Source organism: Saimiri boliviensis, chromosome 1, assembly GCF_048565385.1.
Source record: "Saimiri boliviensis isolate mSaiBol1 chromosome 1, mSaiBol1.pri, whole genome shotgun sequence".
NCBI classification, from domain to species: domain Eukaryota; kingdom Metazoa; phylum Chordata; class Mammalia; order Primates; family Cebidae; genus Saimiri; species Saimiri boliviensis.
Window position 1 is genome coordinate 265,905,239 of NC_133449.1, and position 18,589 is coordinate 265,923,827.

Genomic DNA, 18,589 nt, shown 5'->3' on the forward strand with positions numbered 1-18,589 from the left:
ATTAGCTTATTTTCATGAAGAAGACAAAGCCATAATGGTGAATTTACCTGGGTAAGAGTTCTGCTGGTCCCTGGACTTTTGTTTCTGTCAAACTTGCAGGCATTTCCTGGTGAGAACCTACTCAGTGTTGGAGGCAACCTAGCAACCCTCCCCCACTCCTCTATTCCCACATCCTTGGGAGATTTGGGCCTTGGCCTGGCTCATTCTTCTGTCCCTTGGTGTTTCCTGCTGCTGAAAGTAGGAAATACCTGCCTCAGCCTTGTTTCACCAGGAGTGCCCAGATGAGCCAGCATGGGTGGCTGAGGACCAAGTAGAGTGAAGACACAGACTTATGTGCACACAGCATGTGACTCTTAGAGACAATTGCATCAGAAGAACCTTGGAGTTCTAAGAAAGGCCTGGTGCTGTCTTCCAAAACGGCATCGAAAAAGGCTATGAGAAGTGGTAATTTAATTTACCTAATTTAGTAATCCTACAGGTATTCCAAATGTCCAAGCCATTGTTATTTTTAAAAAATCTTCTATTTCAGAAATAGCAATTAAAATCAGGACTTGTTGCCTTCCTCTTGTGAAAAAAAAATATTGTTATGAGTGAGTAGAAAATGGGAATGAAATAGATTTAAAATTTGCCAAGATTCCCCTTGTGCCTTTTGTGTGTTATACGTTGGTGCACAGCAAGGGCGCTCCCATGTCCATCTATTCCTCTTCTGCTCTTTCAGAGCCTCTGTTCTACTAACTGATATGTCTCTGTGCAGCAAGAACAGTCAAGTTTGCTCCTGTCTCCTGATTTTATGTTCTGCCCTAGAGCCCGGTCGAGATCCATTTGTGCTCAGACTGTAAGCACCAGTATGCTGGGGAATTATTTATGGACAGGTTGCATCCCCTAAGACTGTACCTAAGAGAGCCAGGGTTAGCCTGAGAGCGGGGTGGTCCTAGCTTCTATCATCTTATTTCTGGTGATCTCTTATTTCTAAGTGCCCTTGACACATCACTCAAATGTTTCACTTTCTAAACTTCTGTTAAATTGGTTGTAGGAGGCAAGGGCTTACATTGGAGGAATAAAAACTGAAATCCTAGTCCATCTGTTTTACAGTTTATTGTGAAGATTGTAGATGGTAAGGGGTGTGAAAATGCTTCAAAAGTTGAAGGTAACATACAAATTAAAGCTTTGAGTATTGCGCCTGGATTAAATTTGGGCTTTGGAAGCAGGGAGATCCTGCATCGATTTGCTTCTATCCTGAAATTGCAGTTTCCAATGCACTGATTTCCTTAGTTTCCTCAGTTTGTCTGCAGAGTCTGCACAAACTGCAAAGTCCACTCATGCTTATATTTGGCAGAAGCAGTACCGAGGCTCTTTTTTAAATACCGCAATTTAGAAGAGCAATGACTACAAATTCTATGAGGTACAGATTAGCAATACTTAACCAACATCACAAATACCTATCTCTTCAGACCCAACAGTTTCACTTCTGGGTTTGTATCCCACAGATACATGGGTGAAAGATCATTCATTACACCATTTTAAAATAAAAATGTCTATAGACTGGAAACAGCCTAAGTGTCCCTCAAGTAGTAATTGCTTAAATAAATTATAGTTCACCCATGCAATGTAGCTCCAAGAAAGAGGGATCTGTCAATGTGCCAAGGAATAACATCCAAGGTATACTGTAAAGTGAAGAAAGCAAGGTGAAAAATGGTCTATGCACATTATGCTATTATTTGTATGCAAAGAGTTTAAAAAGGAATATGTATTTATTTTTATAGTCATAAAATGACTTCAAAGGCATGAGACACAGACAAAAGGTAAACTAGAACCCTGGGGGGCAGGAGTCAATGAGATACTTCCTTTTTATAAGCTTTTGTACTTTTTGATTTTGGACTATGCAAATTTATTTACTGCGTAAGTAAAATAAAATAAGCAAAAAAAAAAAAAAAAAAAAAAAGAAAAAAAAAAGAAAAAGAAAAAGGCCCACAACCTTTCTCTCTCTCTCTTTTTCAATCTTACTGGATTCTTTTCTGCAATATTTCTGCTGGATGCCTGCGTCTTTCTAAAAAGTCGCTTTGGGTCTGGATTGATTTCTCCTCAATCCTCTTTAATCGCTTTAACGATTAAAGTTTCTTTAGCTTGGGCCATGGAGAGGAAAGTCACTAATTATGCTCAGATTTATAGTGAGTAGATCACTTTCTGAGCAAATCACTTTCTTTTTTTTGGAGACAAGGAAATAGATCTGAAAAAACTTTGAACTCAAATCAATATGGGCTCATGTGTTGCTTCAACCAATGAGCCCTTGGAGCTGTTAAGTACGGGAAAACTGAAACCACTCAGCAAAGATGACAAGCTCCTCATCACCCATCATCTCGTGAAAAGCATTGCAATGTCAGAACATACAGGGCCCTGAAGTTTGCTGAATCTCAGGTTTGCTTACATACTTCATTTGCCTAAAAGTACAAATCTCAGAAAACAAAAATAAATAAAAAACTGAATAAAATCCTAACTACTTTTGTCACAGGCAGTCTCTTGACAGAATCATAATTTCCTTCTTGATGTTTCTCTTTACATTCATCAAGTAGCTGGAGATACCAGCAAGCTTCTAGACAAGCACAAGAAACCCAGGGTTTTGTGTTATCTGCTTGAAAGATGAAATTTCAAGTAATGCAATGTGTATAAAAGAAGGGACCATCTTTGCAGGGTGTATTTTTATCCCTACTCTCATTAGGGATAAACGAGCCTCATCATAGAAAGTTCTGAATAAGCAGTCTCTCACTGACAGTCCACTGTTTTCTCTCTGTGAAGCAGCAGCAGTTTGCAGCCTGGAAACACTGCTGGAGAACTAGAGAAGTCTCTCTGAGGACAGGAAGAATGGAGTTGTCCTCTCTGGAGACAGAAACTCCGTCTTGAAATTCAAAACTTGGTTGTGCCTTTCAGTTTGTTCCTCCTAAATTTACCCTCCAATCTTTGATAAGTTATACAAAGGGGAAAAGGGATTGCCTCCCTTAATTCATCCCGAGTATATCTTTCTTTATCTAAACCTCTTTGAGCCTTTTATCCTTCTCTTTTTGCTTTCAAACTCTCTTGAGCACATCTCTTGACAGCGCATAGTGATGTGAATATTCTCGGCCTAGGGAGTATGCTCTAGACAATCTTGAGAGCACTGAAGCTTGACATAAAACTCATCATTTTTATGCTCAGTGAGTATAGTCACTAAACTTCGTGCACTCAAGCGCTGTGTGTTCTCTCAGCTACCAGCAATGATGCAGCTCACCTAGCTGCCAGCAAATACTTGATGAATGACAGTATCCCGGTGTTCCATAAATATCAAGTACCTGGAACGTACAACTTCGAAAAGACAGCAGTTAAACTCTGGCTGCCTCCTCTAAATGGGTTAGGTTCTTCACAATCTTATTTATTCTGTAGCAAAAACAAAAGCCTACGGTTTTCTTCCCCCAGTTTATGAGAGACGGGCAGAGACTAAAGGGCAGAGGGGGCTCTTGCTAAATGTGCCCTCACGGTGTTCTCAAACACTGGTTAGAAAACGCTGATTATCAGACCCAGAGTCAGGGGCCCTCAAGAGATCAAAGGAGAAGGGGGCTGGCTATTTGTTAGGCTGGAGAGAGTAGTGAGAATGGGTTGTCTAGGAAAAAGATCTAGCAATGGTACAAAACAAAACAAAGTACCTCTGCATTATTCCACATATTCTGATACTTTAGAGGAAGATAAACTACACTTAAAATGATAGGATTTTGGAGCTGGAAGCAGACATTAGTCCCAACTTACTTTGCCGATGAGAAAATGAGACCCAGAGATTTGTCTTACATCAAAAGTCAAGTTAGTTGACGGTAGGGCCAGGCCTGTACCCAGGACCTTTAGACTCTCAGTGCTTTCTTAGCTGCATCCCAGACATCTGCAGATACAAATCAGAAGGAGGGTGGCCTGGCCTTAGCTTATATGCTGCAGAGAGTGCAACAGAAAGTGCTTTGTAAACTGCAACACCACCGAAATGAAAGATATTATTGCTGCAGATGAATTGTTCTGAACACACTTGTTTATTTGATTACCTACTTGAAAGAGAAATTTGAAATTGCCTGCTCTGTTTCCTCAGTATCTGAATTAACAAGAAGAAAAAGAGCAAAACAGAATCCGGAGAACAACATTAAGACTTCTACCCACTGCTTCAAAACAACCTTTCCTAACTCTCTTGGAAACCAGCCATAGTTCTCCCAGGGTTCCCGCCAACCCCAGTCTGATCAGAGTGGCAGTTAACGGACAGCAGACCCCACAGCGCTGGAGGAAAGAAGAAACCAGGGAGGCGGTGAACACTCAGATTGGCCCCGAGGAGTGCGAATAACGAATTCACTATTGAGCATATCGCAATACTTATTAAAAACATTTCTTAGCACCTCTTCATTTTTCTGAGAGAGGCGCCCCCTCCACTGAGTAGTCTACCGTGATAACAGCTGCCTGGGGATTACTTTCTGGTTCTGTTCAGGAGTCAGGAGAGACAGGTAAGGGACAGATAATGATGGTATCACTTACTCTGAGGCTCTCATTTCTGCATCTAAAAGCTCTTTACAACTATTAAGGCTCTTCCCACAACTCTCTTAGCTCTCTTCTCTAGCTAAGGAAATAGAAACCACTTCTAAACCAAAACCAGGTGAATATCTTCTCTCATCTCTGCCCCTCATCCTCCCCAAATGCTAGGGTCTTATAGTTCTCTGGCAGATCAGCATCATCAAATCAGTGCATATGACAGCTCGAAGCCATATCAGAGAGGTAAATAAAACATGCGAAGTTTACAGTATCTGTGGATACTTTACCTGGCAAGCATTTAAGGAAATCATTTAAGGTGGCACGGCTTGTGCATAGCAGAACTGGGATATAAGTCTTGGCAGAGAGTTTTCATAATTATTTACTTTATACAGGAAGAAACAGAGGCTCAGTTCCAGAACTGGACATAAACCTAGGTTGTCCGACTCCAGAACACATAGCTCTGATCTCCGCTGTACCTTAGGGGGCTACACCCTCACAGTAGGAGGCAGCTCCTGGAGTGGTTTTGGAGAAGCTGGGAGAGGGCGGAGATGCATCTGTGCTCTGGGCGCATGTGTCATCACCAGCCCTGACAATTTTTCTGTATTTCTGCTTCCAAGGGGAGAAGATAAAGCACAGAGAAATCAGACCCTAGTTCTTATACCCTATCGCAGTGTGGCTTCTCCAGAGCAAGGCTCTGTAAATCCACAGCTTCCTCTTCTCCCTTCCCAGTCTCTGCTGAGTGACAGTACAGCTGAGCTCTGGTAACACCAGGGGACTCAGGATCCCCCTACCCCCAGCTTCCTGAAGCTCCTCTCTCCCTGCTCATTTCCAGGAAGTGATGAAGAAACCATAAGTCTGAACCCAGATATCTGTCCATCATTCTTTGGATTGCTGTTGTTCAATCGGTGTAAAGATGCCCTGCTACCAGGGGTTCAGGAAATCGAGAGGATGTTGATGTGGGTGCCTGACTGTGCCTACTCCACGAACTCAAGCAGTTGGCTAATGTGGTCCCACTACAGGTCGGTTCAGTCCAGCAGCTGATAGCAAATCACATCGATTAACCTGCCTGGCTGACCTCACTGACTCGGCCAGTTATGTCCAGGCACAGAACGCCACTATGGCATTTCTAGAAAATGAGTGCTTTTGAGCATGAAGGAAGAGCCCTATAGTTATGGAAACTGTCCCGAGAAAAGACTCACTTACAGAATAGGCTCACTTACGCAGTAGGATAGCTCTATTCACTCATCCTTATTCACTTGAAATCCAAAGACGGAACTGTCTTCGTTCAGTCTGGAGGTTGTGGGAATACCTTCCAAATCTTGATCTAGAGCAAGCTTGTTCCATTGTATATCCACCTCAGTGGCATCCCACCTCACAAACTCAACAGGTCCAAACTGAACTTATCTCATGCACTCCCAAGGCCCCCATCTTTCTCCTGTATTCTGCTTTCAACAGTGGCATCATCAGCCATTCTTCCACTTAGGCCAGAAACTGGGCTGTTGGCCTGCAGTCCGCCTTCTCTCATTGAATCCATCACCAAGTCTCACCAGTGATCTTTCAGTTTGACCTCTCTTTTCCATCTTTTCCGTTGCTACCTCAGGCAGACCCTCAACAAATTGCTGGAGTAAAGCTAGAATGGGTATTCTCTGAGGCCTAGGAATAGTACCCAGAACAGTGTGGTGAATGAGAACCTGGAGACGGAATAGTGGATTTGAATCCCACTCAGTATCTACCAGCCGTGCGATAGGGATTTGAGCTTCGGTCTTCTCCTTTGTACGATGAAAGCAATAAAACTACCTCCCTCTCTGAATTTTTGTGAGAATTAAATAAAGTTAATATGCTTAAACACAGCGATGCTTGGCATACATGGTCAGTGTTAGCTATTATTATTATTATTTTCTTTTTTGGAGACAGGGTCTCGCTCTGTCATCCAGGCTGGGTGCGATGGCAGGAACATGGCTCACTGCAGCCTCAACTACCTGGGCTTAAGCAAGCCTCCTCCCACTTCAGCCTCCTGAGTAGCTGGGACTGCAGACATGTACCACTGCACCTGGATAATTAAAAAAAAATGTTTTTGTAGAGATGAGCTCTTACTGTGTTGCCCTGATTGATCTTGAGCTCCTGGCTCAAGTGATCCTCCTTCCTTGGTCTCCCAAATTGACGGGATTATAGGTGTGAGCCATTGTTCCCAGCCCAATATGGTGAACATCAACAAGACTATTTCTTTCTTTCTTTTTTTTTTTTTTTTGGAGACAGAGTCTCACTCTGTCTCCCAGGCTAGAGTTCAGTAGTGCAATCTTGGCTCACTGCAACTTCTGCCTCCCAGGTTCAAGCAATTCTCCTGCCTCAGCCTCCCAAATAACTGGGACTACAGGCACCCACCACCATGCCCAGATAATTTTTTGTATTTTTAGTAGACAGGTTTTCGCCATGTTAGCCAGGATGGTCTGGATCTCCTGACCTCATGATCTGCCCACCTCGGTCTCCCAAAGTGCTGGGATTACAAGGGGGAGCCACCATGCCGGCCATTTTTTTAAAAGATGGGGGTCTTATTATGTTGCCCAGTTGGTCTCAAACTACTGGGTTCAAGAGAGCCTCCCACCTTGGCCTCCCAAAGTGCTGAGATTACAGGCATGAGCCACTGTGCCCAGCCTCTATTATTGTTAGCAATACATAATAACTATAGCAAATATATATTATAGCTACAAGAAACTGAGACTCAGCGATGCCTCCTTTTGGATCACAAAGGTATTAAATAATACAGCTGGCACATGATCCAGATATACCTTCATCAAGAGCCACATTTTTCCTTTTTTCAGATGGCAGATTTAGGGCTCCTAATGTACCTATTAAAAGAAAATGGAACCTCTAAAGCAGGCGTCCCCAAACTTTTTTTTTTTTTTTTTTTTGAGACGGAGTTTCGCTCTTGTTACCCAGGCTGGAGTGCAATGGCGCGATCTCGGCTCACGGCAACCTCCGCCTCCTGGGTTAAAGCAATTCTCCTGCCTCCGCCTCCCTAGTAGCTGGGACTACAGGCGTGTGCCACCATGCCCAGCTAATTTTTGTATTCTTAGTAGAGACGGGGTTTCACCATGTTGACCAGGATGGTCTCGATCTCTTGACCTCATGATCCACCTGCCTTGGCCTCCCAAAGTGCTGGGATTACAGGCTTGAGCCACCGCGCCCGGCCCCCCAAACTTTTTACACAAGGGGCCAGTTCACTGTCCCTCAGACCGTTGGAGGGTCGCCACATACTGTGCTCCTCTCACTGACCACCAATGAAAGAGGTGCCCCTTCCTGAAGTGCGGCGGGGGGCCAGATAAATGGCCTCAGGGGGCCGCATGCGGCCCGTGGGCCGTAGTTTGGGGACGCCTGCTCTAAAGTACCAACACAGAAAAATGCCATATTATATAGAAAAATATGCATAACATGAACTCATTTAAAAAATATTTACAGCTAATTAGAAACTTCTCTATTACCACCTCTGATCCTTGTATGTTCCATTCTCATCTTATTTTTCATCCACGTCTCCTATGAAATTACCCGAGAACAGGGGATGCCCATTGCACAGCACAGAGCAAGCTATATAACATCCCATATTTGTTAAATTGAATGGCATTGAATTTTTAAAAATAAATAATTTAACTTATTTACTTAGTAGATAATAGCTAATAGTAGATAATATATGAATGAGGTAAAAAAAAAAAAATACAAAAACTTTCTCAAAGAAAAGCAGTATTCTTTCCACCCCATTCCCTAGACACCTAGTTCCTATCCCAAGAGGCAGACATGCTGACTAGTTTCTCGTATAGCCATTTAGAGATGTTACAGAATTGCACCAAACTTTAGTGCAATTTAAATTCATTGCCAGAGTATTAGGGAACAGGGAGAAATGTTTTGTAAAAATTTAGTCAGGATGTTTTCTTTCCTGGGAAGTCACCAATTTTTCCAAATTCATATAAAGGAGAACTCAAATGTAAAGTGTGTGTGTGTGTGTGTGTGTGTGTGTGTGTGTGTGTGAAGACCAACATCAGAGAAAGGTGCTAGTTACTGTGTTTGTGAATGCCTTGAGGTAAAACCACAGCTCAATTCTATGCATTCCTATTTATAAATATCCCCCTACCTCGCAGCTGATCTTATGACCCATTTCATTGTTTGGCCTGAGATTTCATTTTTATTGTGCAATTCATTCCCTAGCCATGGAAAGAGTCAGCGTTCTGTGAGTTGAACATGACAAAGGACTTTTCCTTTCTTTCAGTGAGATGTCTGAGGTCATTCTAACACAACTTACCACAGTCTGAAAGGAGAAACAGCTTTCTGCAGGAAGAAAGACAATAACCTCTCTTCTCAATGTGGTTTTTGTCAGACAGATATCACAACAGCCCTGGCAGCCCATTATCTAATGCTTTCATGATGGACTCTCTAAGGGATGTGGAGCTTGGCACTGTGTTCTCTCAGATCGCTAACCCACTCCTGTTACACTAGCTTTTGTGATGGCATGGCACATTCAGACTTTGACATTGCTTAGAAATGACAGTAGAAATGACATAAAATGGTACAAATGGCTCTATACTTATGCTTATAGATGAATTGATAATCAAAATATTTATAATTTTCTGCTTTATTTTGAATATATGGATTCACATGTCTTTATTATAATATTTTTCTAGTTTCCGCTTCCACACATTAAATCATATATATTTTATTTCAAAAAGGCAAAACAAAACAGACTGAACAAAACATTCAACCCAGTGCATAGGTTTCCCAGTGATTTTTTTTTTTTTAATAAAAGCAATAAAAATCTAGGAATTTGGAAACTAGGTAACAGCTATAGCTCTTCTCATCTCATCTTTGGGGAAAATAATTATCTCCTTCTTCCTTGCTAGCATCTTTCTTGTTTTTTCTCATGCTACAGCAAATAAATTAAGAGTTGGTCTACTGACACATTCTGTTCCTATCTCTTAGGACTGGTAGACATGGAACTCAGTGACAAGCTAAATGGAGCCTTTATATCCACTGGGCCCTCCAATGGAAGACACACTAACAGATAACTGAAGGGTTCTTCCTTCTCTCCTAAATCTGTTTGCTCCTAAGTTGTCTATTTGCTATTCCAAGTCTTTGGTGTAGGCTCAGTGGTCTCTTTGACTGTCAATGAGCTCTTTTCATGTGTTTCTTTGTTAGTGCCTTCTTCTTGCTGCTTCTGCCTCCTCAGTTTCCGTTAGTAAAGCCAACCATGAGGGCCCCCAGCCAACTTATCTACCCTGGCTCAGCCAACTCTTATTGCAATTCTCACAAATCTTAAAAAAACCCTTACTGGGTGAGGAATGATCCCAAACTCTTAGTGAAAAACAGACTTTTAAATCCTGGCCTTATCTTCGTTTTATTAGAGATGTTGTTTCTTTGTACTAATCACTTACAAACTTCCTTCTCCATCAATCTGTCTTCCATGTTCAAGTTTTATTGCTTTCCATTCCTCTATTTATTGTCTTAGAAATTCAACTCTTCTGGTGTTTACAACACCATTTTGAATGGTGTTTCTCCATCTTTTTCAAATGTACTCCGGTATTACTGAGCACTATTTATTATACGTATAGGATCATGAATTATAAATGAATATTTGTTAAATGAATGAGAAGGATGTGGCTTAATGGTCTATAAGAGAATTGTAAGTTTTCTGTTTACTTCAACTGGATAAATCATACAGTAAAATGGCAATGCTATGTGAATGCCTCTAGCACTGCTAGCTAACTGGCCTTCATCAACTCATGAGGGTATTTCTCTTCCTGGCATCTCTTACAAGATGTCAACTAGCAGCAGAGCAGAGGAAGAATAGAGTGGTTAAGAGAATGGCCTCTGGCACTAGACTGAATTTGACTTTCAGCTCCAGCGTTTACTAGTGTTGTGACTTTGGGCAAACTGATCTCTCCACAGTCAGTTTCATTCACAAAATGAGGAAGATTCTGCCTTCCCACTCGCTTCATAGGCTTATTTGAAGATTAAGTGAGATAATATAAACAAAATTCCTACAGGGTAGCTGGAATAGTACTATATAAATGTTTGCTATTATTACTATGCAGCTACTGCTTGGCTTGGCAATGACTTTGATTCAGAGTGAAAAATGAGGCATTGACTTCCAGGACCATGATGTGGGACTGAAATACTTCATCTAGGAATATATTCAAGCCTGTAAACCTACTATGGAAAGCCATTTCTTCTCTGTGTCAATTATGACATGTTCTCTTTGAATATCTCTAAAAGTAATTGAATCATCATTAATCACCTGTGATTACTAATGGGAGACAATGATGTTAAAGGGGGATGTAGCTAAAGTCTTCTGACAAACTCTCCTGTCATATTTCATTTGTTTACAATTTAAGAATTCTATTTTCTTGAAAAGTTATTGTATTTATATACTACAGAATTTTCTTAATCTTTATTAAATCATTATCTCTTTAAAGTCGATAGAAATCTTGGCAAACTCCAGAGTAGACATTAAAATTGTACTAAATGCCTCTTTTATGGTGGCAAATTGTTAGGTTAAGTTAGAATATTTTTACAACCTGGCATTGGCTCATATATTTGTCAACCTAAGGATTTCTATACTGGTTTGGTCAAAAATTCCAAATAAGTGGGTTTTTTTCAGCTATATTTTAAAGTAGGATCAATACCACCCATAAGTAATAAACTATAACTTTTATGATCAATAAACAAAACAAAACGAAAGTATTTTATTAGTACAGATTACTGTCAACCCTGCTAAATTAGTAACATGAAAATGTTTCAAGAAAGATATAGCTGCTTATGGTAGGCTCTGCAAAGCAATGAATGAAAGAGATCTGTGTTAATATTTTCTCCAATCCATCTTTCCCAGTTGCTGGGTGAGAGAGTACAAACACATAAAAGATTTGGCCTCTGTGTCTAAGCATTGACATTCAGCTTCAAGTCAGCACCAGTTAGACTATAATTACTATTCGGAACCAACATCTCATTTTAGGTGTACTAGTTGCATAAATTAGTTTCAAGTGCAACTGACACTGTATATAATTACATTTTGGTCAAATGTAGCATGCTTGATTTGTCATGCCTAATGATTAAATTATCACTTCTTTATCCTTACATGAAATGGGAAAATATTTTCCTTCCTCATACAGTTGATTTGCATAATGCCTAATGATGCGTAATGATGGGTTTACCATATATTGCTCCAAACATGCCAAAACAGTCATTTTATGGAGAAAAATCATCAAGTTCAGAGGAAAGCCTGGGCTATCATTTTGATACCTACAACTAGTTCACCTGATAATGTTCCTGGGGCAGCCAGATGCCCCAGAGAAACAAGATACAGTTTTGTTTTTAATCAAATGACTCACCCACAATGACAGCGGTGACAGTGAGCAGCACAAAAGCATTCCGAAACAGGTAACTTTTAACATCCTCCTTTGTAATGTTCTGCACTTTCTTCTTTGCTAAAAGTGTGCGTTTACGGACCCCCTGCTGGAATCTCTCCATCCTGCCCGCTGTCTTGGGCTCTTCTCCATTGGTTTTAGTCATATTTTACTTTTCTAGGAGTCTCTCTTCTTTGCACTTCAGTGTCTGGGAATCACCCACAGAAAGCCAAACCTCCTCTTTGGTGTTAGAAAACACAACTAGAATAGGAGAAAAAGAGACATGAGTTACAGCGTCCAGGGGTGAGAAATCAGTGCTGCTCTACACCAGGCAAGCTCTTGGCAAATTGCATAAACTCAGCAGGAATCAAGTACTGGAGAGCCACAATACCAGGCTTCAAGGCTGCAGTGTGCATATTTTAGTGGACCACGTGTGAGAAATGTGCATATATATTTAGAATATATATGCAGAACTTACGTTCTATTTTCTTTTTAAAAATCCATCCTTCCCTCTCCAATGAGGCTATAAAAGGGCTCTTCAGAGCTGGATCTGACTGTGAACCCCTGTACCCACCCTCACCCTCAGAACCCAGCTGATGCCTTGCAAAATGTACACTCAGTAAATGTCCAATCAAACTGAATGTAAGTTCTCAACAATTACTTGACAAATTATGCTGTATACATGGTTGAAGGCATAAAATAAAAATAATTGCCGGGCACGGTGGCTCAAGCCTGTAATCCCAGCACTTTGGGAGGCCGAGGCGGGTGGATCACGAGGTCGAGAGATCGAGACCATCCTGGTCAACATGGTGAAACCCCGTCTCTACTAAAAGTGCAAAAAATTAGCTGGGCATGGTGGCACGTGCCTGTAATCCCAGCTACTCAGGAGGCTGAGGCAGGAGAATTGCCTGAACCCAGGAGGCGGAGGTTGCGGTGAGCCGAGATCGCGCCATTGCACGCCAGCCTGGGTAACAAGGGCGAAACTCCGTCTCAAAAAAAAAAAAAAAAAAAAAAAAAAAAAAAAAAAAAAAAAAAAAATTAAGATACTGATAGATGGGAGTTGTCTCTTTTATATGTAGTAAAGTAACCAGCTATTTTCTTCATTAAGAAAAAATACGATAACGTCTACTAGTAAATATGATCGTAAAAAGAACATGAGTGCCCACAATACATGGGAAATACATGTGACTATTTTACAGGTTAACTTTCTCATTTTCTTTTTCCATGAAATAAGCAAAGTGCTCTGGGCACATCTATAAATCATCTGAAATCAGAATTCAGCTTCTTTTTTTTTTTTTTTTATCACAATTAGAAGTACAAAGTAGGGTCTGCCTTTATGACACACATACCAGGGTCTTCGGAGGAAACGATTGCTGACTTTTTAGCATTTTAAAATTTAGGATTTCTAGAACAGATGAGGAGATGAAACCAATTTTCATTCCAAACATTACAGTGTGTGGTTTCTGGTTTCTTTAAAGCTCTCAGGCTATTTACGTTTCAGTAAATCTCTTTCCTGGTGGAAATCAGCTGGTCTGAAAAATCAAGGGATTCCTCCTGGTGCTTTACGGGAGTTCTAATACATAGCCCTTCCCATAATCAATCTGAGTGAAAACCAGCCGTACCATGGATGTGTGTTGCTGCCAACGCAAGCAGCCAGCGTGTGCGCCTGTGGGGGAGGTAACTGGAAACCAACGGACTCCTCACAAATGACTCCTCGCAAGCTTTTAGCAAATCCCAGTGCAGGAAAAAAAAGACTTAACAGATTGCCTTTTAAATAAAATTGCACGTTGGGGTCAGTGATACTAAGACTTACAATTTGTTTAAGACTTCACACGGGATTAAATGCTTAGGGAGAGGCGAAGAGGGGGAGGAGATGGAAGAGACCAGATTTTTTTTTTTTTTTTTTTTTTTTTTTTTTTTTTTACTAATAGCTCTGATTCCTCTTACCAGTCACTTTCAAGCAGACTCGCTTAACCCTGATCCTTTTCTAGATCTCGCGCCACAATCTGCCCCCAATCCCCACCGAATGACTCAACTCCAAATTAACAGGGGATCCAGCATAAATAGACACCACACTCTCAGGACGTGAGATGACTAACATGGATTTTATCTACCAAAATGGCTAGCCTTGACTCAAACTACTCCTCTGCTTGGGAGGCAAAATACATCGGCAGAGAAGTGAAAGGCGAAATTAAACCCAGCAGGAGCACAGGATGTGACACTTACCTTTTCTGATTTTGTAAGGGGTGGAAGATACGAAGCAGTAAGGAGGTGAATTCCCCAGCAGGTCCAGCGGAGTAGCAATCCGCAGCGCGCGTGAGCAGGCAGGCTGGCCCTGACAATGTGCATGTGCTCTGAAACTGCAAGTTACTATCAGGGCAACTTAAGAAAAGGGGAGGAGTCTGTGTCCGGGAAAGGAGGAGTGGGGAATGGAAACCGCACAGGGTAGGAGGGGGAAACCCCGAGGTCTCCGGAATATTGATTCATCCTGGCACACCAGAAGCAGGCTTGCTGGCTTTGTTTTGCTCCTTAGACCACTTTCACGCTTTGTCAGTTCACTTTCGTTAGAAATGCAAAACCGGGACCAGGACGAATGTAAAAATAAAGCGCACACACTCGGAAAGCTGAAAGGCTTGATTAGAACGTTTCAAAGACTTTTCTAAGGCCAAATATAATTACCTCACATTATTGCAGGTTTCCTCCCCTTCAGGGAAGACTAGGGTGTGCTCTTTTGCCTGGTTGTACAACTGTTACGAAAAAGTCCCTCTTTTTAGAATCGGGAAATTAACTGACATTTTTTGGGAAGACCATGAATGCAGACAAGTATGGAGAAAAAAGTAATGCTTACTACGATTCCCTAAACTTGTCTAAAGTTAGAGACATACCTCTATTTCAGCAGTTTAAACTTCATTATAACAAATCTAATTTAGCTCACGCTGCCTGTGTTGTAGACAGAAAAGGTAACAAATGTAAAGAGACTAGGATTTTTGCCAAATTAGAAAATGAAAAGTATTTTAAGACCAAGAATGCAAAGCACACTTGAGATTTGGTGATTTCAAAAGGTAAATAGCTGTTCAGATGTCTCAGTTTTAAAGGATGCTAAATGTCCTCTCTGCCACATACACCATTTTTAAAGCTAAAAAATTCCCTTGAGAATGTGACTTGCACCTCTAGTCCACTTTTCTTAAAAGAAAAACAAATTGTGAAAATAGATATTAGAAAATTAAAAATTATTTTTGAGCTTGTTTAGCAGGAAGAAAATGTTTCATTAGAAACAAAAATTCATAGCAAAATCACAGCCTGAGGTTTGAATTCTTGTTCACTCAATTCAATATTCCCCATGCAAAATATGCTCAATTCTTGGTCTGTTATTCAACACAAAAGTATGTCTTTTTTTCACCTCAGTACAAATCTCTGGAGATCATGAAGAAATATCTCCTTTTACCTTCAACTGTATGTCCTTTTGAACAACTACTGGTTGGAAAGCAATGTCGAATTACAGCAACGCTTTACAATGACAAATTAGCAGCAATTATCACAGCTTTCTAACATGCTATCATTTCAAGAACTTACTGAAAATACATGCTTTTGACATTCCCAGGTCTCATCAACCTTTCCTTCCTCTTATCTCCTAGGTCACTGAGCATGTAGACTACATGGTTTAACATTTAATTATACCACGTTTTGTACTACATTCTTCTTTTAACACTCAAGTGCAGTTTTGGCTTCTCAACTAAATTATAAGTTTTTTGAGGGCAGAACCTGGCTTATGCCTGATGCAGAATCAATATTAAGTCACTCATTTTAAGTAGATGGCATAATATTAGGATGTGAAACAAAATGCTTTTCAATCTTCTGTGTTAAAACACAATTACCAGTTTTTACGTTGATGCCTCTGGTCTAGGTGCATGGAGCCATTTCTCAATGCCATGACTACTTTTAAAAGCATTTTTTACTATACCAAGTCCTATCTGAGCAATGCACTCCAGCATTGACGTGATTCGCCATTACTTTCCAACCAGTAGCTGTTCAAAAGGACTTACAGTTGAAGGCAAAAGGAGATATTTCTTTATGATTGCCAGAGTGTTTTGTTTTGTTTTGTTTTGTTTTGTTTTGTTTTGTTTTGTTTTGTTTTGGTGGAAATGACTTTGACTTGTACTGGAGGGGAACTTGAAAGAGAAATCTGATTTTAAGTGGGGTTTCAAACCCAGTGGCATTTCTGTTTTTTGTTTTTATTTTTTTTCACAGGCAAGAAAAGGAGCTGGAAAACCACACTTTGGTTAGTATAGAGATGGGAAGACCCTGGTGCCCTTTCCTTTTAACTTTTTTCCCCCTCACTAATCCCTAAAGCTTGGTTAAAAACCATTTCATTATTTCAGTTTGTGCAGACACTATGGGAGTCTGGTGTTCCGTTGAGAAGGGAAGTCATTCACCACTGAAAGTTTTGTTGGCTGTAATAAAACCTAATGAGAAAATGAGATGCAAAGAGTGTCAGTTCAGAGTTCATCTGAATTTCAGTCTGGGGGAAAATATTGGGAATTACGTCTTTAAGCACCCCTTTCTCTTTCTGGAAAGCTACAGCAAAAATAATGCTCTGGGGCCACCTGGGTTTCCTCAACACATGTTGCTACCTTTTTCTTTCTACTTTATAGGTAAGTCCCTCGAGCTTTAAAACGTCTTTTTTTCTTTCATAGAAACACTAAAATAAATGAAAGATCAAGAAATTAGGAACAAGCCTCTGTATGCTGTATTTCATTTACAGCTACTCCGGGTGGGAGACACAGAGCTGAGGGATCACACTAATGTTTGTATTATCAAATGAAGAAAACACAAACACCAGCAACAAATACTGTTCCTACTGAAAAAAATCTGCCAAGATCTTCCTTTGAACATTGTGTGATTAAGTATGTTATAGGGAAATTCTTTCTTTTGGGAAAAAAAAAGTCAGTGTAACAAGAAATAAGCAAATCCAACCTGTCCTTAAAAGGAGTATTTATTGGTTTGAAGAACAAGAGATTACAGTAATAAGCATGTGCAGATCTTAGCATGATACAGGCCAGTCAAACTTCACCATTCAAAATTAGGAAATTCTGGTTAATTGGAATTTTTTTTTTTTTTGAGCAACAAAATAGATTAGAAAACCTTTTAATCTTTTTTTGAATATTTTCCACATTTTTATTTTCATGAGAGTTTTTAAATCATTCCTTGTTTAAATAGCTTGCATTTTAGGATGATCACGAATGTGATGTGATTTGGAAAGTGTAGAATGCTAAGACAATCCAGGACCTGACAACCCCAGAGTGTAACAGTGGATGTGTTAGGGGCAGTAGGTGTAGAAGAACTTGTGGTAGCCGGGCGTGGTGGCTCTTGCCTGTAATCCCAGAACTTTGGGAGGCTGAGGTGGGTTGATCGCCTGAGGTCAGGAGTTCGAGACCAGCCTGGGCAACAGGGAAAACCCCATCTCTACTAAAAATACAAAAAAGTTTAGCTAGGCGTGGTGGCGCATGCCTGTAATTCCAGCTACATGGGAAGCTGAGGCAAGAATCGCTTGAACCTGGGAGGTAGAGGTTGCAGTAAGCCAAGATCACACCATTGCACTCCAGCATGGGCAAGAGAGTGAGACTCCATCTCAAAAAAAAGAACTTGTGGTAGTTGGTCTTCCATTTTGTCTTAATTTTTTTTTCTTCTTAAATATGAATGTAAAAAGCAGAACAACAAAAAACCTGTGGTGAATTCTGGTTAGTTGAATGTGTAAATAACTGGGTTTTATTTTAAAGTCATAGTCATATGAAGCCTAAAAAATTCAACTTCATGGCTGGGCGTGGTGGCTCACGCCTGTAATCCCAGCACTTTGGGAGGCCGAGGAGGTGGATCACGAGGTCAAGAGATCGAGACCATCCTGGTCAACATGGTGAAACCCCATCTCTACTAAAATTACAAAAAATTAGCTGGGCATGGTGGCGCGTGCCTGTAATCCCAGCTACTCAGGAGGCTGAGGCAGGAGAATTGCCTGAACCCAGGAGGTGAAGGTTGCGGTGAGCCAAGATCGCGCCATTGCACTCCAGCCTGGGTAACAAGAGCGAAACTCTGTCTCAATAAAAACAAACAAACAAACAAACAAAATTCAACTTCAGAGAGGTGATCTAAAATTAACCTTTATTATATTCGCTTATTCATTCAACAAATGTTGAGCAACCACTGTGTTCCAAATACCAGTTTCTCTCCTCAAGGAGCCCATAAACACGTTGTAATTATTAAGCAGTGGGCCAGGACAGGGCCCAACAGAAAGTGATGAGATCTCTGTGTGCTGAGGCCTATTTACCAGTTAGTCTGTCAAAAAGACTGGTAGCAACTTGAGGGAAGGGGCCGGGCCTGGATCCGCATATGTACACTGTGTCTAGCAGGTGCCTGCACACAGCAGGCATAGTGTGGCATGGCAGGGAGCCGGTATTGGTCCCTGCTGGAGAACAGACCAGTAGGGGCCAACACCAAACTTACAACTTACACTCCACTGCTAGTCAGTGGGGAGCCAGCCACAGGATTTAAGCAGGGCGAGTAATTTTCATTTTAGGTAAAATGCAAAGCCATGAAGTGACTAAGACTTGGGTTAGGAAGTCAAGGCACAGGAGGAGCATTTACGAACTCAGTGAGTTCACATGCACATTGAAAAATACTGA

The 18,589-nt window shown here is 40.9% G+C and overlaps 1 protein-coding gene across 1 annotated transcript in view; it reads right to left on the bottom strand.

Moving 5' to 3' along the window:
* Window positions 1-14,284, bottom strand: part of SLC1A3 (solute carrier family 1 member 3) — an 81,549-nt gene extending 67,265 nt beyond the window's left edge. Inside the window, exons 1-2 of the mRNA XM_003925918.4 lie at window positions 14,139-14,284; window positions 11,898-12,173 (exon numbers count right to left, since the gene is read on the bottom strand). Of these exons, the coding sequence (XP_003925967.1) occupies window positions 11,898-12,078 (181 nt within the window). The 5' untranslated portion in view covers window positions 12,079-12,173; window positions 14,139-14,284. The remainder of the gene's footprint in view (window positions 1-11,897; window positions 12,174-14,138) is intronic.
* Window positions 14,285-18,589: the final 4,305 nt, after the last annotated feature.